This window comes from Cucumis sativus, chromosome 2 (genome assembly GCF_000004075.3).
Source record: "Cucumis sativus cultivar 9930 chromosome 2, Cucumber_9930_V3, whole genome shotgun sequence".
Taxonomy (NCBI): domain Eukaryota; kingdom Viridiplantae; phylum Streptophyta; class Magnoliopsida; order Cucurbitales; family Cucurbitaceae; genus Cucumis; species Cucumis sativus.
In genome coordinates, this window is record NC_026656.2 from 8,526,633 (window position 1) to 8,552,348 (window position 25,716).

The 25,716-nt window shown below is 35.2% G+C and overlaps 1 protein-coding gene across 3 annotated transcripts; it reads left to right on the top strand.

The window, feature by feature from the left end:
• The first annotated feature begins 310 nt into the window (after positions 1–310).
• On the top strand, positions 311–19,809 carry LOC101210832 (poly(ADP-ribose) glycohydrolase 1). Of its 3 annotated transcripts, XM_031881339.1 has the most exons (12): positions 311–1,155; positions 5,005–5,202; positions 9,096–9,230; positions 10,664–10,767; positions 12,886–13,090; positions 13,199–13,303; positions 13,820–13,938; positions 14,601–14,744; positions 16,548–16,671; positions 16,933–17,103; positions 17,581–17,643; positions 19,325–19,809. In XM_031881339.1, exons 1-12 carry the CDS (start codon positions 889–891, stop codon positions 19,475–19,477), a joined length of 1,788 nt encoding a protein of 595 aa, XP_031737199.1. In that variant the 5' UTR covers positions 311–888; the 3' UTR covers positions 19,478–19,809. The 3 variants fall into 3 exon arrangements, with proteins under 3 accessions (XP_031737199.1, XP_011649080.1, XP_004138946.1); XM_004138898.3 differs by lacking the exon at positions 9,096–9,230 and having other exon boundaries at positions 317–1,155; XM_011650778.2 differs by lacking the exons at positions 5,005–5,202; positions 9,096–9,230 and having other exon boundaries at positions 315–1,155.
• The last annotated feature ends 5,907 nt before the right edge of the window (positions 19,810–25,716 follow it).

The following is a 25,716-nucleotide window of genomic DNA, read 5'->3' on the forward strand; positions in this document are numbered from 1 at the left end:
TACAAAACAAAAGATGTATATAAATGCTCCAAGCTTGGATGAGAACGTTTGGGAAGGTTTGATATCATGAATTCAATGTAGTGCACTTTGAGAACACTTTATTCACTATTTATGCATGAGTTTTATGTCGTCTTTGTCGTCTTTCTAACTATACGACCGCTATTACAAAAAAATGTGTCACAATAAGGCTTGGAGAATTGATGGACTAAAATCAAAATCATTAGTGCAAACTGTACCAAGGAGTTTGAGGGTAGGTCAAGGTGACTTTGATTAAGATTGATGTTGAGAAGCAACACTAGAGACCACATTGAGAGCCCTCCGTAGAATGCAAAGTTTCCAAGGAACTAGAATGCGATAGAAAACATAAAAAAAGCTAAGGAAGTAGAAAGATTTGATCTCCACACACTCATATGAGATTCTTTTTAGCCTTAAGTGAAAAAAAGTAGTTGTAGTTTTGTTTTCACTCTAAAAAAGACATCTTCAATAAAATATTCGGGAAGAAGTCTTGGAGAATGAAGCAGATACATTTTTGAATCATGGTTAAACTTTCGTTGTATTCTCTACCTTGTTTTTTATTTTTTGCAAAATTGGTTACCCTACTAGTGTTTCTGCTTTCGAGGATGGAGTGTTTGTATTTCCTGAGATCAGGGATGAAGATGGGAGGGGAGTGATTGATAGATATCCTTTTTGGTGAAGTTTAGTTTATAGTCGTGAAGAAATTGAGTTTTTTTTTTGGGTATAAATTCAACTTTTCAAAGTTGGTGTTTGAGAGATAAAGATTGGATGTGACAGTTAGCACCATTAGACGCTTAAAACGGGAAGTCAAAAGTCTTTGCGGCTTTCGAAACAAGCCGGTGGAGTTGATCGGTGGTGCAAAATTGAGGGGAGATGGAGATGGAGATGGTGATCGGGAGCAGGGAAGATTTGAATTCCATATTGCCCTTTCTGCCGCTGCTACTGAGGTCCTCCACTCTATTCTGGCCCTCCCAAGTAGTGGAAACTCTCAAGTCTATGGCAGCAGGCCCTGATCACAGTGGTGTCAATTCTGGTGAAGCCCTCTTCCGTTCCATCTCTAACATCAGGAACTCTCTCTCTCTCTCCAATCATCGCCTCGCTTCTTCTTCCCAACGTGGCTACGCCCTTTTCTTCGATAAGGTACTTCGTTTTTCCTGCTTCTTCTTCTGATTCACACGCAAATACTGATAACCATTTTGTGCAGTGAAGTGATATTAAAAGGGCATTGAGTATCTGTTGTTTTAATTCGAATTCACATGCAAATACTGATAACCATTTTGTGAAGTGAAGTGATATCAAAAGAGCATTATTTGTTGTTTTAATTTGGACTGTAACACTAGTTGGAGAACACTTCGATTCGTACTTCCCTTGAAAAATTCTAAGGTACCTTCAACCCATAATTCTCGTACACTAGGACAATGACTATAGTTGAAGGGGGACCCTTGAAATCAGGCTAACGGGCCATCAAATTTTCCTACAATATTTTACTTCTACTTGAACTTAATATGGTTTTCATCTTCGACACTTCTGTTGGGCAGCACACACTAGTCAGGATTTTTGAGTCTATAGAGAAACATGGAACCTAATAACGGACCAAACAATTGTCTAACAAATAATTATTAACAAATGCCTAACAAATAAAGACTTTTGAGTCTATAGAGAAACATGCAACCTGATAATGGACCAAACATCACAAGGGTCACTCTTCACTCCTCTAAGGACTCTATTTGTTCCCTTACTCCCACAATCCCCACAAATGAAGCACACTCTTCTCGTCTTGTCTCAAAAACCTCCCCTTCTTCTTCTTCTTTAGAAAATGCAGATGGAAGAGGAACTCTTTGATCCTCTCCTTGTATTCTGTGTCAGGTCACCTGGAAACGGAAGATCTCATAAAAATAACTCCAAATTGATGACAAGAAATCACAACTCCAAGGTATACGATCTAAGTCTCCCTTTGCCTTTTGACAAAGAATACAACAGAATGGTTTAATCAAAGAGAGCAACTTCCTTCAAAATAGATTTTACTTGTTAATTTGTTTGTGGGATCGCTTGCCAAATAGAAAACCTTCGTTAGAGGAGGAAGGTTTGAACAATCTACAAGAGAACGAGTTACAAGAAATCCTAAACATCACTGCAAACATGACAATCTGCTGTAAAAAGGGAGAAGAAATATATCGGGATTTTGCTCAAAATTGAACATATGAGGGTTCATTTTTCTCCTTTAGAGAAGAAACTTTTCCTCTTGCCTCCAGAAAGGAAGGTTTTTTGATATGCCTTCTCCATACACTGTTCCACTCCCTACCAACATTGTTTCATTCTCTCGGTCGGGTTCATCTCAGGAACACTGAAAATTTTGTTTTTCTTGGGGTCAATCTCAGCCGAGATCGACCTCGAGATTCTTCCCAAATTTTAAAAACTTGAAGGAAATGTCTCGGTCTCTCTCGGTCGAGTGTGTCACCGAGATAGTACGTTTTTTTATTAAAAATTTGAAATTGAGGTTAACTCTTCTCGGGCCAAATTTGCCATGACAGTCCTCGAGTTGAATATAAAAGCATTTAGGTTAACTATTCCCAGGCCATTGTGGCCCCGAGATGGACCGAGCTGAAAAACAAAAGCAATTATGTCAATGATCTCGGGCCAAAGTTTCCCCGAGCTAAAGCATTATGTAGTATGATCTCGGGCTAAGGTTACCTCGAGAGAGACCGAGAAATTTCCTTTAAAGATTTTTTATAATTTGGGAAAAATCTCGAGGTCGATCTTGGTCGAGATTGACCTTGAGAATTTTTTTTTCAGTGGTCCCAAGATGCACCCGGTCGAGAGAATGGAATAGTGATAGTTGCTTAGTCTATGCCCCAAACGTGGAGTGGAGTGCACTCCAGTCCCCTCAAGTCTGAGGGCCAAACACAGACTATAAGAACTCATAATATAATAATCTACACCCTCAAACTCAGACTATTATAAGTCTAAACTATTATGAGGCACTCCTCACCCCAAACGCCCCCAAGAATCTAGAATGAATGGTTTTCTGGATTATGTCCAAGAAGGAGACCCCGATATGAGGTAGCAACAAACTTTACAATAGATTCGATGTGGTGAATGGGATAATGAATACATTTATTTTATTTCATGTCTGTAGAGAGAGGATAATTTTGTCTTCTATTTGAGGTTGAAATATACATTCATTTCTGGAGGGATAGATTCTCCTTCATGGTGGATCTCACTTCTTATGAAGTCCTTCTGATAAGAAAGGATAACAAGAGAGTGAGAAAGAGGAAGAAGAAAGCAAGATGACTCAAAGAAAAATTTAGTTTTTCTTTTTAATTTACATTTTCCAGTGATAGTTGTATTGAGCAGGTAAATAGTTAGCTAATAAACCATACCGATGTATTTTTTGGGGTCCCCATAGTTAGCTTAAGGAACATGGAATGGGTTGAAAACTCGTCTGAAGCATGTATCTTCCAGCGTAACCTGTTCCTGGTGCTGTTTACCACTTAGTCAGTCAGCAGCTAAGCTAGAACAATATAGCTGCCAATTTCTCTATCAAAAAGCCTTCTCCTCAGCCCCAAATCCCAATCTTGGTTTAGATTACAGCTTCCCTACGGTCAATCTTATTTGGAAGCAACAACATTTCTAAAAAGGTGAAATATTCCTATGGTCCTTTGCTTACGGAAGTCTGAATACTCAAGAGAAGCTCCAAAGGAAGTTCCCGAACTGATCTCTTTCCCCTTCTATGTCTTGTCTTTGTTTGAGAGAGTTGGAAACCATTGATCACTTGTTCTTACATTTTGATTTCACTTCTAAAGGGCGGACTGTTCTTAATACCTTTGGGTTGGATAGCTGCCTTCCTAAGAAGATTGATGACTTGATCATGGATGGTCTAATGGTAGAAGTTTTCTTGGAAAAGGAAAAATCCTTTGGAGTTATGCTTTCTGAGCGCTTTTATCGCATCTTTGGATAGAAAGGAATTATAGGACATTTAAAGATAAGTTTACTGATTTTGATTCTTTTGGGCTGTTGTTCAACATACATCCTCTTGGTGGTGTACAAATTACACTAAGTTCTTTTGTAGCTACAACCTCCGTATGATTATTAACAATTAGGAGGTTCTTCTTGTATACATTTGGGTGTGGGGTGGGGGGGGGTACCTCAACCACTGCCCCCACTAGGTTGTTCTTTTGTTCCTCAAGAGGTTTGTCCTTTTGTTTTATGTAATATGTTTTCCTACTTTCAGCTTATAATTTTCAAGTGCTAGATATTTGTACTTTTGTATTTTCTCAGCTTGATGTGTGCTTGAGTTTTCTGATGTAACTGTTTCAGTAAGTCGTAGTATTCTTGGATATGATGAGGGTGCTTGGAGGGTGTCAATCTAGTTGAGATGTCTCGCGGCTATTGATCCTTAGTTTTATTGTTCTTTGTATATCCCTCATGTACTTAGAGCTTTATCTCTTTGTTATTTTCTATTTAATAAAGAGATCTGTTTCCTTTTTTTAAAAAAAAGTAATATATTCCTCTGTTCCTTATCCCAAAAAAAAAGAAACCCATACCAACATACCTTGTTGACCAGCTCTAACTTTTACTTTAAATTGTATACCTTAGCAATGAATTGAAAGATGGATTTTTTTTAGATTTGGTTGTGGAAATTTTTTTTCCGAGACTTGGAATGATTATGTTTTCATTATCTATGGTCTACAATAGATGTGGAAAATTCATGGCATGGTTTTAGTTTTGGGATGTATATTACTGTTACTGTTAGTTCAATTTCGAATTATCATGTATAAGTGTTTCAGCCAGCCAAAAGGTTCTATTTTAAAAAATGTGAAAAAAATAGTAGTCCGGATGTATCATATTCTAGTTGTTTTTTGTTTGTTGAATGGTGGCCGCGGAACTGTGGATGTTTTTTTGATCATGAATGAGAGGTGAAGTAGTTACCGCCAACATAAATTTACATTGTAATATGAATGTTGAGACTAATCAAGATGTTGTGAACAGCTTATGTCCGAAACAGAATCTATGCAGTGGTTTCGTGAGGTTATTCCAGCATTGGGAAATCTACTTCTTCAGTTTCCATCTTTGCTGGAAACTCATTATCGAAATACCGACCAGCTTGCTAGTAAAGGAAGTGGCAAAGCTAAAACTGGTCTTCGTTTGTTAGCTTCTCAAGTTGCAGGCACTGTGTACCTCAGTCAGGTGTGTCAATTTGTTTCTTATTTTATATAAAATTTTGGTCACTCTTAACAGGACTTTTATTTCATCAGTTGTTTTCATGTTGGTTTGAGGCAATGTTAGCGGAGTCTTGTGATTAATTATTCGGAACCCATAAGCATGAATTTCTATATCCAACAATTTGTTTACCACCATGCCTTTACCTAGTGTTAAGGTTGATGACTAAGAAGCAAAGTCATGTAAGAGACCTAGAGATCTATGAGGTTGTCAGTAGAATAACAGTATGGTTATTAGGAGGGGTAGGGGTGAGCAAAGCTATTGGAGAAACTGAGCCAAATGGTCGAACCGAGGAAACCGGTCGATTTTCCTGATAATTCAGTCGGGATCGATTTTATTGATATAAAAACCGAACCCGACTAGAAGTGACCACTTCAGCCTGAGTTCTACTCTGCTACAGCCTGTCTTTTTCCTGACTACCAGCTACTCCTGATGTAACCCTTTGTTTTGATATCTTACTCAACACGCCACCAACCTACCTCTATGAAACTACCCACTACACTACACGCTCTGCACTACTCCTTAGGAAGACAATTAAAGTTAATATATTATATTATAGTATAATAATATAACATTTTTATTTAATTTAAATAATGTTATTTGATTGTATTTACATTATAAACTCTGTTTTTTTTTTTTCTCTAAAAATCTTATTCCTCTTTACCTAAAACAATAAAACTCTTATTGAAAGTAGAGACGAAGAATAAACACAATTTTACGTGGAAACCCTAGTACAGGGAGAAAAACCATGGTGCTGATAATTTTATTATTTTCTAATAATCATAAAGGTACAAAGGGGAAGTATTTATAGGCAACACGAGCCTAAATAACAAAATAAAAATAGAGCAAAGCAAATTACGTAACTACCCTTGGACTGTCAACATGACCTAAGTCCATTATTCCTAACACTCCCCTCCAAGTTGGGATGTAAACCTCATAAAGACCCAACTTGCTAACACACACATCAAAGTTTTGTCTGAGGAGCCCCTTTGTGAGGATATTAGCTATCTGTTGGCTCGAGGGTATGTAAGGAATGCATATGCTACCATCGTTAAGCTTCTCTTTGATAAAGAGTCTGTCAATCTCCACATGTTTAGGTTTGTCATGTTGGACCGAGTTATTGACAATGCTAATGGCTGTCTTGTTATCGCAAAATAGCTTTATAGGCACCTCATTGTCTTGACAAAGATTAGACAACACCTTCTGGAGCCAAATCTCCTCACAGATCCACAAACTCATAGCCTTGTGTTCAGCTTCAGCGCTGCTTCTAGTCACAGCTCCTTGCTTACTTCTCCAAGTAACAAGATTGCCTCACACAAGAGTACAATATTTTGAGGTAGACTTTCTATTAGCAATAGATCCTGCCTGTCAGAATCAGTATAAGCTTCAAAACTTCTTCTGCCAGTCTTCCTGAATCTCAGACCTTTACCTGGAGTTGCTTTTAAATACCTAAGAATCTTGTTAACTGCCCCCATGTGGTCCTCATAAGGTGCCTGCATGAACTGACTGATGGTGCTCACAAGCATAGGAGATGTCAGGCCTAGTTTGAGATAAGTAAATCAGTTTTCCCGCTAGCTGCTGATATTTCTCTTTAATTAATAGGAACCCTGACATCTGAATTCCGAGTTTGGCATTGAACTTAATGGGTTTATCGGCAGGATGACATCCTAGTATATCTGTCTCAACTAATAAATCAAGGGTGTACTTTCTTTGTGTCCCTTAGTGAGTGTGTAGAGATCCCAGGTGGTTCTTTTCTAGGGTTCTCATTTCTTCCATGATAACAACTTTCCACTCCGGACACTTTAAGGCAAGGTGGATACTTTTGGGTATTGTGGTAGAGTCAAGACTGGTAGTAAAAGCTCTGAACTGTTGTGAGAGATTCTCGTATGACACATAATTAGAGATGGAGTGCTTTGTACAGGATCTAGTACCTTTCCTCAATGCAATAGGAAGTTCAAGAGATGGATCATACTTAATGATATTTCTTGAATGGTCTGACTTAGTTTCACTTTCACTATGTTCAGCAAACAACCTCATTCTCATCAATTCTGTCCTCTCTGTCTATAATGACCCCATCAATACTGCCCTGTTCACCCATATCTTCAAGAACAGCTGTCTCAGACATGTCATTCTCACCTGCCTTACTGTCGGTATGTGAGTCAGTTGAATTCGTCTCGGACCTGTTATTCTCACTATTATGTTATTACTATATGAGTTAATTGAAGCGGTCATACTTTGATCTCTTTTAGAATCCTGGACTGGAGCCGTCTGAACAACAGGGACTCAACTTCCTTTATGAGATTCCTCCATAGTAAGATTTTCAAGGAACTTGATTTATAGGTAGGACTGTAGAGTAAGGACTAGGGTCAAGTAAGGTAGCCACAGTAGGGCAAGTAGACTTTAAGGGAAGCATATAGTTAGACTCTTCACTCACTCTCTCCCTCTAAAGTAGGCTAATGGGAAAGAAAGGGCGATCCTCAATAAAGGTGACATCCATGGTGATAAAGTACTTGCGTGAAGATGGATGGAAGCATTTATAGCCTTGTTGGTGCAGAGAATACCCCAACGAACACGTGAGCCTGAGTCCGAGGAGTGAATTTAGTTTGTCTATGGCCATGGCTATGGACATAGGCTATGCATTCGAACACCGAAAGGGGTACATCAGGGATGAGACAAGTGGAGGGATAGGGTTCTTTGAGACAATCTAACAGTGTCTGAAGGTGAAGGACACGGGAAGGCATGCAGTTGATGAGATGAGCTGCAGTAAGAATGACATCACTCCAAAGATAGGAAGGAAGAGAAGTGGACAACATAAGAGAATGTGCAACTTCAAAAAGGTTATGGTTCTTTCGCTCGGCAACCTCATTTTGTTGGGGAGGGTAAGCATAGGAACTTTGGTGAACAATTCCTTTAGAGGATAAGAGGGTGGTTTTGAAACTCACGACCATTATCACTCCGCAGGATTGCAATCTTTGTATTGAATTGTGTTTCTATGGTGTGATAGAAGTCCCAAAATGTGGAGGTAACTTCGAATTTGTCGGAGATAAGGAAAACCCAGATAAGACGAGTAAGGTCATCAATAAAGGTCACAACCATGTTTTCCTTGGGAGGTAATGACCTTAGATGGTCCCCAAACATCATTATGGACAAGAGTAATAAAAGGTTGGGTTTGCTTATCCTGCAAGGGAAAATAGACTCGGTGTTGTTTAGCCCGTATACACACATCACAAGACAAGGAAGAAACATTAACTTTAGAAAAAAGGTGAGGAAATAAGTATTTCATATATTTAGAGTTGGGGTCGCCTAAATGGAAATGTCACCACATACAATCTTGTTTGGAAGTAGTAAAGTAGGAAGATACAAAACTAGTCTTAGAAATGCTACTAGAGGAGGCATCATCATCAAACGAGTAAAGTGCTATCCGTTTGATTATTTTAGCTAAAAGAACACTCAAGAACAAGATCAAATGAAGAACACTAAAAGATAAGATAGAATTATATTGCAGTATCAAGAAAGAAACTACAGTATACCTCAGCAACATTCTAGAGGGCTGAGAATTGTCTCTCAAATTCACCCGTTAGGAAACTGCCACAAAATTCTTCGCACCTTCCCCCATCTATAGCAAAATAACCTAACCAACTTACTTAACTATTTACTAATATGTCCCAACTAATAACTTTACTAATATTCTACTATTTCTATAACTAGGGGTCTTATATTACTTCACCCTTCGAAGACACCTTGTCCTCAAGGTGTGCTTACAAATACGATCGCAAAATTTGAACTTTTTTTTCTTTAATAAACGAAATAGAACCTCAGCAGCTTGCTCTTCAATCTTGGCAAATGATTCTTCCCTTCAGCTTGGAAATGTACTTGGGCTCCAAATGATCCCGTGGCTTGAGTCCATAAAGCAACCCGCAAACACAAAATCTCCCAGATTTGTATTTCTTCTCATCAGGCACATGACTGGGTCCTTCTCCCCGCCGTTTGAAAAGGTATTCAAAATTGAGGTTCTTCTTCTCTGATGGTCTAGGCCCACAATTAACTTGCTGGCCAAAATCAACCAAAAACTCACGTTTGCTTATTTCCCACTTCCCATCCATTAGAGAAAATAATACCGCATGTTTTTTTGACTAGTTGGACGAAAATAAATTTCTTCATGTTTTCTTGTTTTTGTCTGTGAACCACACTAAAACCCTTCAACTTTTTTCCCTTTATTCCATCCTCCCCTCGAATCAACTTTATATTTTTGCATCCTCTTTCTATCTTTCCATCTCACATGATTGTTGTTGGAAATCTTTGCTCTTCTCTTTTAATGGCTTCACACCATGCATTTCCAAGATCAAAAGTGCTCTCTGATCTGAGGCTAATTTGGTAGAAACTAGAAATGGAAATGGAAATTATTAAAAGCAAATATATTGATATTTAGAATACTAATTTGACAGCGATTAGGAGTAAAAATTGAAATTACAAAAAAAAAAATGATGTGAAGAAGGAAAAATATTCTAGCAATATGAGATACTAGTGCTCTTACACTAACTATTATTCTTCTAGTAGTAGAACATGTAGAAAAGGGAGAATTGGTATGGCTAGAAGTTGGAGGTTCCATCCCCTATTCTCATAATTGTACTAAAAAAATATGTAGAACAGAGGGAAAGGTGTTTTTAGGATAGACTTTGATGAATGTGCTTGAGTAGAAATATTAGAATAAATGGAATAGGTAGGTGTGGATCTTGTTTGTTGTCCTTTTTAGCCCATGGTATAGTCATGACTTGAAACCCTGCCATTCCTGCACGTTCAACTTGCTTGAAGGAAGATCATTCTAATATTGTTGTTTAAAAAAACGATCAAAACTACTAATTGATATAATGAATATACTAAAATGTCCAAGGGGAGCAAATTCTCTGGAGCAAAGAAAAAATGATAAATGAATTACGGATATCTAGTGAAGGAAAATAAAGGAATCCCAATTCATCCAAATATTTATTGGAGAATACTAATAGTGACTACAGTTTAAGGAAGCCTTGAAGATGGCTAAATCAAAACGAAGTTATATTTTTCTATTACATTTTTTGTCTCTAATAGGGATTAATTAGATGACTTTATTATTTTAGCATTTCATCTTTTTGAATTTAAAAAGGTGTAATCTTTCCTTGTAATTTGTTTGAGAAACTTTCTAAAAAACTATAGTTTCTTTTTTTAGTTTTAAATAGGTACAACTTTTCTAAACAAGGATCATTTTTTATAGAGAATGTTGGTTGATACACTTTATTGCATAAAAGTGGATGAATTGTACGCATGGGTTGTTTGAGCTGCTCCATGTCATATCTTGTATGTTTTTTGTACTGGCAAAAGATGCTTCCTTGCTAATCTTATTCCGCATTAGTTTTCTTAATCTCTGTTAATTAGTTTCCATTTTGACTTTCAGGAGTTGATTGGGGCGCTTCTAGCTTGTGCTTTCTTCTGTTTGTTTCCAGTCAATGATAGACATGTCCAAAATCTTCCGACAATTAACTTTGACTATTTATTTGCGTATGTGAGTTTTAGTTCTTTATTTCCGTTGCTGATATCATGAACGAAAGGTTATCCATAAAATAATGAATGACACTCGTTTTTTTCATATACATTCTGTTGCTGTACGATAAATTTTTGTTTTTTTATTTTAGCAAATTTCAGAAACTTTTGTTCAACTATCATTGGTTGAGTTTATATTGTGATTCATTGAGGTAAGCTGAATAGAGCAATTTGACAAGGTTGTACAATTTGATTGTAAGAAATTAAACAAGTATGGGTCTTGTCTTTACAATTGTCAAGAAGCAATTACCAAAGAGTTGAGGTTAATACGCCAAGAACAAATACTGTTCTAAATGTGGTCCAAACTTCTGATTCCATCTTTGAAGATTCTTCTATTCTTGAAAGTATGACTATGACGGTATCCCTTTCCATTGATCCTTCTATAATTCTTCCTTAATCAAGCCTTGGAAAACCAAGAAGCAACTAGCAAGGAAGGACAATATCTCATCTGTTTTCTACTCTTGATCAGCCCCCTAATAAATTTGTTATTAATAACATTGATCCTAACCTTCCTATTATCACGAGGAAAAGTGTGTATTAATGCCCTAGACGAGTAGACGTCCTATTCAAAATCATACATTTATACCTTCGTGGAATCTAGAATTCTTTATCTTTCATGACATTATATGGAACTTTTTTTTAAAGGAAACAACACACTTTTAAGGAAAGGAGTTTAATGCTTAAAATTACAAGAATCCAAACTGAAAAATTAGAAAAATAAATAATACTAAAATATTAAAATAGAACAACTTAGCTCAGTGACTAATTAAGATGTTATGAGTTCAATCTGTGGTGGCCACCTACCTTGGAATTAATTTCCTATGCTACGAGTTTCCTTGACATCCAAATATTGTAGGATTAGGGGTTCTGTGAGATTAGTGGAGGTGTGCGTAAGCTATCTCAGGTACTCATGGATATAAAAAATGAAAAAATTAAAACAGAACAACACAGTCTAGACAAAAGTGAATTATAAGGAAAAATTAAAGCGTTCAAATTAAGATGAATATCTTGAATAGAGAATCCCATGAAGTCTTTAGAAAGCAAACAACATGAGGAGGCCTTTAGATGAGTTGAACCAAAATGATCTTTGACCAATACCGATGATAAGGTGTTTTCTCTGGATCACATCACACTCTTACTGAAGTAACATTTTCAATAATGATTGATGGGCTCTTCAAACCATATAGTTGCAAGTAGTTATGGATGAGATTCATGCCTTTGAGAAGAATGTGATCAAAACGGTATTAAGGATGTTGGGAATATCATTAGAGAATTTAGGATGTATTAGTTTAGTCAGGGAATTTTTTATTGTGATTTTCTGTAAATAGAAGTGGACGTAGGCAATTGTTTAGTGATTTAGGGTTGACTATCACTCAACTAAGAAGCATGAACACTTTAATTTGGCTAGTGTGTAATTTGGCTAGTGTGCCTCTATCTGACATTGTTCAGAGATTACAACACTTCGACATTTGTGGACCAGTATCGAACACTTGTTGGCACAATAGACGTGTTAGCCACTAGTTGTTTAAAGTCAATATAGATTCAAAGTTTAGTATTTTCGCAGCATTATGCATTTGATTGCCGTCTGTATCAATCAATGGTTGATTTATGTTATTTGGCTGAAACCCTTCTATTAAAACCTTATCAAGCTGATTACTTTTGGAGTGGAAACTAAGAGTTGCAGTCAGCTTGAATCAATGATGAATTCTGTTATTTGGCTTCACGGCCTTCTTTAAAAGTCTCCACTTCCTTGTATTTTATATAATTAATTATAATATTTCTACTCTTAACTCTTAGCACTTGGTTTGTGCTTATCTTCGTTTACATATAACTGATGAAGTTTCTTTTTATTTTTATATTTTTCTCCCTAGTTATCTTTTGCCATCTTATCCTGTAATCATATCATTTTTATTTTATTTTATTTTTATTATTATAAATATGCATTCTTGATTTCTATGAAGAATGTTGTACAGATATGCAAAGCAACAATGTAATGATTATGGAAGTTCTTGTTCCATTTTTATTTATGTTACAATAGGCTCAGAGAAAAAATCATTGAAGTTTTTGTACTTGTAGGATTCTCTATGATGGACGTAGTAAGATGCAGGAGAATAAGATACGATGTATTGTACATTATTTCAGAAGGATATGTTCCAATATTCCGGTTGGCTTTGTCTCATTTGAAAGGAAAGTACTTCCTTTGAACAATTGCGCAGGATCTTTTTGTTGTCCAAAGGCCAATTTTTGGATCAACTCCACCATTCCTCTCTGTCAATTCAAGGTAATAATTATCTTTGATCTTTGTGCTAGTTTAATTATTGTGCGGTGTCATACTTGAATGCTTTAATCTGTGGTAGGTGATTGTATTGGTCCATTTTTTCTCATATAGGTTAAAGATTCTGGCCTAATAGAAGATCAAACGTTTGGAGCCCTTGAAGTTGATTTTGCTAATGAGTATCTTGGTGGTGGTGCTCTTCATTCTGGCTGTGTACAGGTCTATTTTATGAAGTTATGCCTAACCTTTTTAGCTTTACATGGACTATTTCACTGAAGTAAATGGAAAACAAAAGGTTAATCGAAAGGGTTACGCAAAAGATCTCCAAGTGGTCTGTAGGTAATGGGGGCAGTTCATGGACATTAAAATTGGAATGATACAGAGAGGTAATGCAGTAATTCAGAAATGTAGACTCAAGACACTAGGAGGAACAGTGAATATTTATGGCATCCTAGAGTTGGTCAATATCTCCTTCTCTATTGAGGCCTCTGATGCTTCTTTGAGCTGTATGTAATCACAATCTAGCCATTGACCACAAAGAAAATCCGAGTGTACGCACTCACGAGCATAAGAAATCTTGAATGACCTTAAAGTTTAAAAATACAAAAAATACTTAATGGACTTGAATGTCTAAGCTATTTACAACGACCTAAGCTAATATACATGCTATAACATTTGAGATTGAACATCTTACGTGGTTTGCAGTATATTTATGTTATTTTGACTTCAATGTAGGAAGAGATTCGCTTCATGATCAACCCTGAATTAATTACTGGCATGCTTTTCTTGCCAGCCATGGCGGATAATGAGGCAATAGAAATTGTTGGGGCAGAGAGGTTCTCAAATTATACCGGGTGAGTTACAATCATTTCATCATTATTATTGTAATCCATCCCATCAACTTAATCTTCTGGGATCAGTAGTGATTTAACATGCCATCTAGAATATTATTGTCTCCAATTAATATTGATGGTTCACTTGTTGGGTTTCCTAAATTGTTTAGTCAATGATTGATGGAGTGGTTAAGACTGTTAAAAGGATTAAATATACCATAGTGGCAAAATCTATCAATTTAAGTTGGGTTGCTATTATTTACTCTCAGTGGTAGTGCACCATTAAACTTGAAAGTTCAAGTTAATAATTATAATTTTGGGAGAATATCAATTTGTACCTCTAAACTTTGGGAATTGTATCGATTAAAACTCTTAACAAATAATTGTATTAATTTAAACTTTTGTAATTAGGTTTCAGTAAACTAGTGCTTTTAATATATACCATATATAAATGTATATATTTGCTTTGGTAGCCTATTTCTTCATGTTATTTATTTATTCCAACTCTAGTGTTTTTGTTTTTATATTCATTTTTTAAACCATGGACATAATATGCTTGTTTAAAATCAATATTTCCTCTCTTATCCAAAAAAAAGAAAAAGAAAAACTATATTTTTGCTAGGAAGATTCAAAAACCCGTGTGTACAAATTCCTGATTATGAGATCGTCTACAAGAGATGTAGGTATGCTTTCAACTTTTGCTTTGCTGGAAATCATGAGGACAAACGAGAAATGGATTCCCTTGGAAGACATAAGACCTTTATCGCAGCTATTGATGCATTGTGCAGTCCAGGGATGAGACAATACAGATTAGAATTCCTTCTTCGGTAAGCAAGCTTGTCTGGATTGACATTTCGTGCAGTTGTTAGAGGAACTTGCAAAGAACTTTTTTTTTGTAACTTAGAGTCCTTTATTGGCTCAAATACTGATTTACATCTTGTAGTTTGTTAACAATGTCTAAAATGCTTGCATTGTCCTTCGCAAAGCACTTCATAGTTATGCAGTGACAGACGTCCCCTTAGTGGACTGCTGGATCAACAGCAAATAGAAGCTCGTGAAATTATAGAATGGGGGTGGGAAGGAATGGTACACCCATTTTTATTCTGCGGATGGAACGTGCTCTTTTGTGCCCTTGAGATGATAAATTTAAAATACTTCCTGAGCTGACAACCCTTCAACTCGTTTCTAGCCTTAAAAACAACTCTAGCCAAAGTATGGTTAGGGAAGGGTTGAGGAAATGCTAGCATATTTACACGCCTACTCTTTTGAACTCAAGGACAATTGTACAACCTATGGGATGGTCGTTTTTCAAGTAAAGTTGCGTTATTTGACCTATTAAATTTCTGAAGTTATCTGTGGTAGACATCAACAGAATTTTGAGAGCCAGTGGTTGATAAATTATGCATAACTTTTCATACTTATGAAACCCAAACCGAAACTGAAACCAAAACCAAAACCAAAAAGCAGTCTTTGGAGAGGCCAAACCTGGATCCAAAACTAAAAAATCTCAATCACCCTGAATTACTTTAATCCTGTGTTTATAATTTTTTTTGAGTTCGTGGGGTTAGGTCATCACTTGGGGGTGCAACAACACCATTCAAGAAAAGCCCAAACGTTGTCATCACAACAATCCTCTAAACTTTCCATGTGTAAAACTTTGCCATTCCCCCATGCGTTCATGCCTTTATTTTAATCTTATTTTGTGCATTCAAGTTGGGGTTTGTATCTTCAAACAATATATTTATTTATTTTATTTTAATATTTAATGGAAATAAGGTTTTTCATTGAATTAACAAAATGAGACTAATGATCGAAGAATAGAAGAAGCATAGAACCTCATACATACCAATATGAAACCAGGAATACAAGACTAAACCCACTAAAATCTGGATAAACATTGTACTAAAGAACACTTCAAGTCTAATAAAGATTTAGAAGGGTTCCTCCAACATTTTAAACGAAGCCAAACTTTAAAGAGAATATATGGATAGTTTTCAATATCCATTGAACGAAGAGGACAAATTGAGGCCAAGAGTGAATGATTTAGAATTTTCCTTGGAAGAGTAACTGAGGAGACCAAATCCAGCTTCTTGAATCATTTCTATATCAGCCCTTACGCCTTTTAAAAAGGCCAATAATCTTTGATACTCCAGCCCTTCAACTTCCTTCAAAAATCTTCTAAAGGTGGATGACTATGAATGAGAAGTTGGATCCCAGTGATCAATCAGTTACAGAACTAGAATGAGAACCTCCTTCCAATGCCGAGTTTGAAGGAGACCAGATAATCTACCACATGGAAAATGATCCTGTGCCTAGCCTATAATGTAGAAATAGGAAGGAAAACAAATCTGGTGACGTTGCTTTTGGTTTTGAATAGATTAGATGAACTCAACTGATTTCCATATCTTTCATGGATATTCTAGGGAGATACATTTATGACGTTCTAAATATGTTATGCTATGTTTCTGTTTTGTTTGATCTTCGTTGTTTTACTTTCTATTTTTGTTCTCTAGACAGAAGTGGCTTTTGTTTCTGAATAGATTAGATGAAACAGATTTTGTTGTTTGCGAAATTTCCTTCATTCTGGTCTCTACAAGTAGATATTTTACCATGCTTGCTGAATTCAACAGGGAAGTCAACAAGGCATTCTGTGGTTTCTTTAATCAATCAAAGTATAATCAGTATGAAAGTCTATTCTTAGAAAGTGGCGAAGATGTCACGAATCATACTGACAAGTCAAGAAACAGTCTCCCGGTAAACTTTCTTTCTTCTTTGTTCTCTGCTTTTGACATCATCCTTGAACGATAAGTAAAAAACCTTATAATTAGGATAATGGTTATGATTGGCATTCTTAGATGGTCTCCATTCTTAGTTCTAGACTCTTTAATTTCAAATTTTCTTATTAAAATGATCTTTTATTACAACGTGCATTGTGCTCATCAAATGCACCTAAATCATTTGTTCTCCTGTTGCTAATTTGCTCGCTTGGGTTTCTTTATGGTGCTATTATTTTAGGTACACGAATCTATCTCAGATGCTAGAGAGAATTTTCTTGGTACATCTCTCACTCCAGAAAGCTTGGACCACAAAGATGATATTGGGATTGCAACTGGCAATTGGGGTTGTGGTGCCTTTGGAGGAGATCCTGAAGTGAAGTCCATAATACAATGGCTTGCTGCTTCTCAGGTACGTTTCAAGTGTTTGTATGCATCAACATGCAGCCTATTTCATAAGGGTAGAAATGGATATGCATTTAGATATACCATATTAGGGTGAGTTTGAGAGATTTTTGACGGATAAAATGTGTGTTTAATTATATTGTTAAAAACGCTTTTCAAAATTTCCAATGTTTTATCTTTTCCAGCCTCCAGGAGAAGTGTGCTTTAAAAGAATTGTTGTCACTTAAAAACATTTTTTGTCAGAATCAATCGTTAAACTGAGGATTCATTCTTCCTGCTAGTGTCCAGAATCAACCTTATTTTAACTACTTTTGTTCTGCACATCCTTAGTTCTCTTCCAATTTTTTGATGGATAGCTGTGGTTTTTTTCCTTCATCGTTCGTATGTTAATATGTGGAAAGCGCCAGTATGATCTTCCAAAACCCTTTCTCCACTTTCTCGGTTTTAGATTTTCTTAATATTTAAGGGAATACATGTTTTTCAGGCATTAAGACCTTCCGTTATGTATTACACATTTGGCACCGGACCACTGCATCATCTAGAAAAGGTATGTACCACCATCCATCTTTTCGAATTTTCTGCATCATTTAAAGGTTTTTCTTTTTTCTTTGTGACCTCAAAAAAATTTGTTCTGGTTTTTCATTTTTTACTTTGTTTTTTGGTCAAAATATTTCAAATGTTTTAATTTTAAAAATTTTGAATTCGGTGGTTAAAAAAAATACACTTATCTGGTCCTCGTCGTTAGTTTGAGTTGTTTTAACTAACTTACGAATTCGGTGGTTAAACATCCTCAATGTGTTCCAAGTTACGAACATACGACCGAAGGCAAGGTCTTGTGCCCCTTGAATTATTTATTATATATAGAGAGGTTATTTCATAGTAAATTTCAAAGATAATTTTGAATATATAAAATCAATATTGCAATGAAATTTAGGTCGATATTGAATATATTAAATCAATATAACACTTTGTATAGTTGTATTTCCTTTTGGTAGGGTTCCGTGTATTTCCATTATTTTCACCATGAAAGTCTTATAAAAGTAAAAAATAGTTTCAAATATAACAACTTAAAAAATAGTTTCATATATAACAACTAGATTCAAGATATTAGCAAATATAACAATATTTTAAAAATATTACAAATATAGTAAAATCTGTCAAATATATGATAAAAGTCTATCACTAATAACTACGTTGTAAATTCTAGTCTTATTTTTGATTTAATAAGTCTATCACTAATAACTATATTTGATAAAATCCTCATATAGTTGTAATATATAATTTGATAAAATCCTTAAATAGTTATCCTAAAACTTGTTTATAACAATATTTGATAAAAGTCTAAACCTAAATCCTCAAATATAATTTGATAAAAAATTATAATTTTTTAATAATTAAATGGAAGATTAAGATATTAGTTTATTTCAATTTCAGTTAGCATAATATGATAGAAAAAACTATGATTCTTTTCAAATTAGTTAAAGTGAGAAAAGTAAATGAAATTCTATTTCAAAACCTAGTAAAATTTAAATAGTATATATATATATATATATAGATAATATTAAATTTATTAAATGAAACCATAATTAACAAGTTTTAAAAATTTATAAACTAGTTAGAGGTATAGTTTGAACCATGTTTTTAAAAGATGTTATTTCATGTACTAAATATTTATTTTACATACTAATGTAATTTGGACTTGTGCATTTCATGCACTTATATGTTTTGTACCTAAAATTATAAGATTGTTTTCAATAAATTTCTAAGCATTCTACTTTGCATTCGATAAATGTTTAAAAACAAACATCTTCATGAGTTTTCAACTTTTGTATATAATAGGTCTCATTTTTAATTTGTAACCACAAAATAGATTGATTTTAGAAAATGTCCAATATGACCTGTTAAACCCAAACTCAAAAATGGGTCTATTATGACATTTAATAATCAGACTTCAAGTGCATTAGATACAAAATCAAAACTTGAGAGATCTGTTAGACGAATCAAGAATTCGAAGAGATTATTAGACAAATTAAGAATTCAATGACCCTTTTCAAGGATTCAAGGAATCACATGTAAACACAAATCTAGGAGTTTGTGGTCTAAATTTCTGTACTTTATATAAGGTGTCCCTCCAACCATGTGCCAATACTATGGTAGTTTTGTCAGGCAAAGTTCCTTAAATAATAATAACAGACTATAATTATTATCGGATTGAATATTTTGGACAGGTGAGTGAATGGATTTTGGCACACAAATGGACAGTAGGAGATCTATGGAGTATGTTGGTGGAGTATTGTTCTCAAATATCAAATCGACAAACTCATGTTGGTTTCTTTGATTGGCTTCTCCCAGCCTCCTCCAAAACTAACTTGAAATGTTAGTAATTTTATCCGACTATTTGTCATTCAAGAACTACGTTGGTATTCATACTTCAAGAATAAGAAATATACGTTGATGTTAGTTTTGTCAATATGCAATAGTAAGTGTTTTATGAGTTATGAGTCTAGTTAAAGGGGACTAATAATGTGTATGTTGAAGAGATAGTGCCAAATATATACTTGCACACACCGTGTGAAAAATAGAATAGTTGGTTTTGGTTTCAAACCATATAATTGAAATGATAGTAAATGTTTTCATGAATGTAATTTAATATCTAATGCCAACACTTTTTTTGGAAGGCCTTGGTGGCAGTACATGATCGATTTTGAAGAAAGTTGTTTATTGTAAATAACATGCACACTATTATCATTCTTCAAGAGGTCATATTTGATTATATCTTATTTGTCAACATGTGTTTTAATAGGAGGGTGATTCTTTAAGTGTTCTTGATAGAACACATATCAAGGTTTGTATTCTGGAAAGTGAAAAACCAAAGTACAAAACTAATAAGATGGCCCAAATGCATCAGAAGTTTGTTCACCTTACATGCTAGTCATATATGTTCTACTTGGTTGCATGTTTGTTCACAATGGTTGAGTGTTAAAAGACGCCATCAATTAGAGGTCTGGTGTAAGAGTCCCACACAGTACCATTACATGTGATTTTTTTTTTTGGAAATTGTTTCACCTTTCCCTTGGTTTATTAATGTGTAAATAATTATTAATTGATTGGTTCTAGTTACACTGATAATTAAGTAGTTTTTGCATCCCAAGACAAGAATATCATTTAAGTAAGTGGACCAACGTCAATTTTTGACAAGAACAATACAGTTCTTCAACGTGAAACATACATCAATTAGGAATTGCATTGAATGTACTTTTGTGTTGTAGAAGTTGATGTGTTAGACAATGTTGCATGATCCTTTTTTACGATTTCATAATGCAACGGAGAATTGTTTCAGCTTGTTACATTCCACCATGTCACACCAAATGAAATGGCAGTTGACTCTATGGAAGATATAGTTTCAAATGAGCTTCCAAATACTGCCAATGACAATAATATAACTTCTAATGAAACTTCAATGTGTGGAACAATTGGAGGCCGCCTTTGGTAGTTGACATTTTAATACACAATGAAGGGGTGCATAGAACAGTTAGAGAATCCATTTTTTCTTACGTACATATAGTTGGATTGATGCTCTATACCACTTCTTTTTATCTTTTCTTTTCTTTTGCATGAACAGTTTACTATTTGAAGATCATGTCTATCAATAGTACTGTTCATACAGTTATCATGGTGCTTGTTTAATCAAAATTGAGTTGTATTGTATCTCTTCATTCAAGGTTGTGTGTGTATTATTTATGTTATTTTTTTCTTTTCTTATCAGGTAATTGCACATGAGTATTAAATGTACTCGTTAGAGTGTCATTTCTAAGGGTAAATGGCAAGTGAATAGCTCGACAAGGAAAGGCATGAGGTTGTGCAAGCATTTTTGGACAGTGTCTGAAGATGCGGTTTTAGTATCATCACGTCACACTCCCTCCCGGAGGCCCTCTACTCACCCACCCTAGCCTCAAAAGAGGATACGAGGGCTAGCAAGCATTACTAGATCTTGACCAGCACTCAACAACCAACTAAACTAACTAACACAGTACGCTCTAGACTAACAATGCATGGTAACTAAAATCAACATGAGCTAAATGCTTAAACACTTGTAACTAAATAGCAGAAACACATAACATAACATAAATCTTACCATCTAGGCCTGTGACATCTAACTATGTTAAATGTATACACATGCTAACTATAAAAGTAATAAACTCAGCTCATCAATAGCAGCGGTAGAGCAGGCTTGGCATGATGATCATTACTTGGAAAGTGAAAAAAACATTTTGAAAGGACTAGTTGAAAAACTTAATGAGTGATTATTTTATAAAACATGTTTTTCTAAATAATTTTGCTCAAACTTTTAGCTTTTAAACATGTTTACAAAACAGAGTAATAGCAAACTTTAGTAAAGCATTAAAGTAGTTTCATAAATAGTTCTTTTCCTCTCTATACCATGGAACAAATCCTCAAGAATGGCAGAGTGAAATCAATACCATAACTCTATTCCTTGAGAATGGTAGAGCAAAATCAATAACATTACCTTAATCCTCAATCCTAGTAGCAGAGCAAACTCAATGTTATTAGTCCATTCTCTGAGAGCTTCTCCTCAATAATCCTCTGTGTATAATATCCTCCCATATAGGATTATTATAAATATGTCTTGGGTATAGAATAAAACATGCTTTATAAATCATAAGCTTTAAAACATAGTCTCAAACTCAACATGTTTAAATAACTCTTTGTATAAGAAAATCTCTATGCTAAACCATTCTCAAATCAAATACTCTAGAACTTGCATAAACATACTTATTCAAATACGTAGAACTTAGCTTTTGAATCTCATGCTTTGCAAATCTTTTACTAAATCAGTAAAGAAATGTCATTCATAATTCTCAAACCATGCTTGGAAACTTTTAGCTTTAAACTCATGTTCATAAATAAACATTGAAATCCATTTTATCACTCACAAACATATAGCTTAACTCCTTAGCTTAGAAATCCATCCTTCCTCTTCTTGGTCTGAACTAATCTTTCATATTAACTTCATCATACTTAGAAAATATCAAGAAACTAAAAGTAAAAAAAAACTTCCAAAAATCCATTTTTGACCTAAGGTCATTGCCCTTGCCATGGCATTGTCATGGGTATGCCACATGCGCCCACATAGGCAGGCCATGACATGGCCTTGGGCAACATGGTTAACCTCACAGCCACGTACCTCAGACTCCTGCATCACGCTTGACACTGCCTTGCTGATCACCTTGCACACACTGACATACAACCTTACACAATTAACCTCTCGTTGAAGGCCGAACTAAAGCCCAACATGCCTAGCCTTGCCACCTAGCCTCAATGCCTAACCTTGATTGTGAGCCCCATATTTAAGTAGAATGGTCATCTTGGGCAATAAGAAGCCAAGTAAAGTATTTTAGTATAGAAGTCATTATTACTAATATCTTGCATCGTTTATTTTCTTATCGCCTAATGACTAAGTATTAAGTTAATTGATTTGGAACTAAGTGATTAAACTTAATTTCAAGAGTTTAAGTTGAGCATCCTGGCGTTTCATCTTGAGGTGTTAGGGCTACTTAAATCGCCCTATGTGCCATATTGTGAGATTTGGGACGTGTGTGGGACGGGACGTGACAACTTGGTATCAGAGCAATACAGTCCTTGGGAATGGAACAAATGTAAATGTGTTTTCGTAAAAGTTGAGCTAAAAAATCTAAGATGTGCTTGTAGAAAGCAATAGACATTATGCCGCCAAGAAGACATGAAAGAGCTAGAAATAGATTAAGGACTATAATTGTCAATCCAGATGCGAGGGGAGAACAAGAACAGTCGTTATATGATAGAGTAGCACAAAAGTTGATAGATGGATTATCAAGGGAACCTGAGAAGAAAATTTGGAATAGAAAGACTCAACGAGCCACTGAATTACTGGAACCGTAGAGCATGAGCAAGCAGAAAAATGGATTAGAATGCTAGAGAAATGATTTAGAGTCATGCAATGTCTAGAAGAAAGAAACGTAGATTTGACTGTGTTTTTACTACAAGAAAGGGTTGAAGCTTGGTGGACGTTAGAGGAATAGGCGGGGAGAAGTTTGTTGGGAGGAATTTAAAGAAATTTTCTACAACAAATATATTTTTTAGAAACTAATAAAGATGAAAAGCGAGAAGAATTTCTCCATTTGAAACAAGAGGAACTCTAGAATATGAAAAGAAGTTCACAGAGTTAGGCAAATACTCCATGATGTTGCTGGTGTTAAAACAAGAAAGATGTAGGTGGTTTGAGAATGGATTAAGGCCACAAATAAGGACACTGGTCACGACAATATCCATGTGATGTGATTATGCAGAGTTAGTGAATGTTGCTCTATGAGTTGAGAAAAGTCTAGGAGAAAAGTGGTTAGGTTTAGAATTCAATGAAGAAGAAGAAGAAGAAGAAGAGAAGAAAAGTGTTGGAGGTTCTAGTAATTAAAAAGTCCAAGCCCGCATTCAGTCAAAGATCATGATAGAGTGGCAATCGAAAGCAGAGGTGTAATGAATGTGGTAAAAGACACTCAGAGGCATGTAGGCAAAAGAGCATAGTTTGTTTTAAGTGTGGAGAGGTGAGACGTCACAAAAGTGAATGCCTAGATAAAACTTGAGTAGACAAAGAACCAACGAGAACATAGGTGGTGTCACACTCAGTACAACAGCCTTCGCGAGTAGGTTATGTGGTAGACAAAGAAAAAAGGATTGTGGACATAGAATTTCGATGACAAAATTCTTGAAGGAGAGAAGAGTCGTGAAACACATGTTTAAGTAAAAGGGTCATTTTGGGAAACAAGAATCTAAGTAAAAGATCTTGGAGAAAGAAGTCTTTGTTGCTAATATCTTGCATAGTTTATTTTTATATTGCCTAATGATTAAGTATTAAGTTAATTAATCTAGAACTAAATGATTAAGCTTAAGTTCAAGAGTTTAAGTTGAGCATTATGGTGTTCCATCTTGAGATGTTAGAGCTTCTCAAGTCGTGTTGCATTTCACATTGACAGACTTGGGACGTGTGTGGGGTGGGATGTGACATTGACACTCATGATCTGAAGCTTTTGATTTCACCTTAGAAACTAGACCTCACTTAGAAAATTCATAACTAAAATTCCAGAACTAAAAACAAGAAATTTCCTTCTATAAACTTGTTTCTCATCCTTTTAACTACACTACCTCGAGCTTTTAGCTTCTAATTCAAAGTAATGAGCTATGTAGCCTCTGGAGAATCAACACTACCCAACTTTACAATGTAAATGATCTTCAAGGCTTTCCTTTCAAGAGTGAATGTCTTCCTTGCGTCCTTTTTGTTCAAAAATCGAACCACTTAAACTAGAATTATTTATAGAGCTTTTGCAATTGGAATAACCCAAAAATGTACCAGTAAAATGGGAGAACTCTCTTCAACGTTTCCTTAAATACTAAATGTTGCATGCTACTTTAGGACACCTTCTATTTGACATTTTTTAAACTCTTGCATGCCTAAACAATTGAAATCCACTTCAAAGTGCACTACCAAAATTTCTATACTTCACTTGGTCACTTTGGCATCCAAACTCACCTCGAATACCATTATGATTAATGAAAACTGATTGTATTAGAAGTCTGGTCTTGTCAAACCTTTGTAAGTACTTTATTTGTAAAGCATATGGGTTGCACTTAACTTTTTTTTTAAAAAAAAAATGAATTATATGCTTCCGTAAAGTGTTAAGTAAGGGTTAAGGTCAGCAGATATCATTGAGGTAAAAGATGATATCGATTGACTTTATGCCGTCTCTCAGGTTGAGAGTAGATGGCTCAAAGGTCCATGAAATTTCTATCGACATCTTTGTTAATCAAGTTAGATATCTTGCTGACATGTCTTTTGGCATGCCCACTATTAAACATTGCCTCACATTTATGTCTACTTCTATTGATCTTCATGCTTTTACTTCGTTATTTTCTGATGTTACACTTTATAGGAACTTGGTAAGAAGATCCAACTTATACTTGCCTCAACATTGCCTTTGTTGTTTGTGTTACTCAATTTATGTAACTACCTACTATTGTTCATTAGTTTATCATTAAACACATATTTTGCTACCTTTGTGGCACACCCAATCTTGGAACTCTGTTCATACCCGACAAACTATCTCTCTAGGCTTATTGTGATATTGATTAGTTTGGAGATGCTTTTGATCGTTGCTCCACCACAAGTTATGTTGTCTTTCTGAGTTTCTTTCCTAGTTCTTTGGTATGCTAAAAAGCAGATTATTGTTTCTCTCTCTTCCACTCAAGTTGAGTAACTCTGCTCTACCAAACTGCATATGACGATGTTTATTGGCTTTGACAATTAATTTGTGATCTTTATATCTTTCTATCTGATCCTCATCTACTCTGGTGTAATAATATGTTTGCTATTTCTCTTGCTAGCAATCATGTCTTTGATGCCCATACCAAGCACATTGAAATTTACTATCATTTTGTTCAAGAAAATGTTCTTCGAAAAAATCTTGTTGTTTCCTTCATATCAGGACCAAGTTGTTGATCTATTCACTAAGACCCTCGTTCTTCCCCCTCCTTTGCAGTTTGTTATAGCAAATTCATGACTACTTTTCTG

Bases quoted from the DNA above. Each gene is read 5' to 3' on its own strand.
- LOC101210832 (XM_031881339.1), top strand. From the start codon at position 889: ATGGAGATGGAGATGGTGATCGGGAGCAGGGAAGATTTGAATTCCATA. The intron at 16,672-16,932 runs GTAAACTTTCTT...CTATTATTTTAG, and splicing joins AGTCAAGAAACAGTCTCCCG to GTACACGAATCTATCTCAGA. The intron at 17,644-19,324 runs GTATGTACCACC...TATTTTGGACAG, and splicing joins CACTGCATCATCTAGAAAAG to GTGAGTGAATGGATTTTGGC.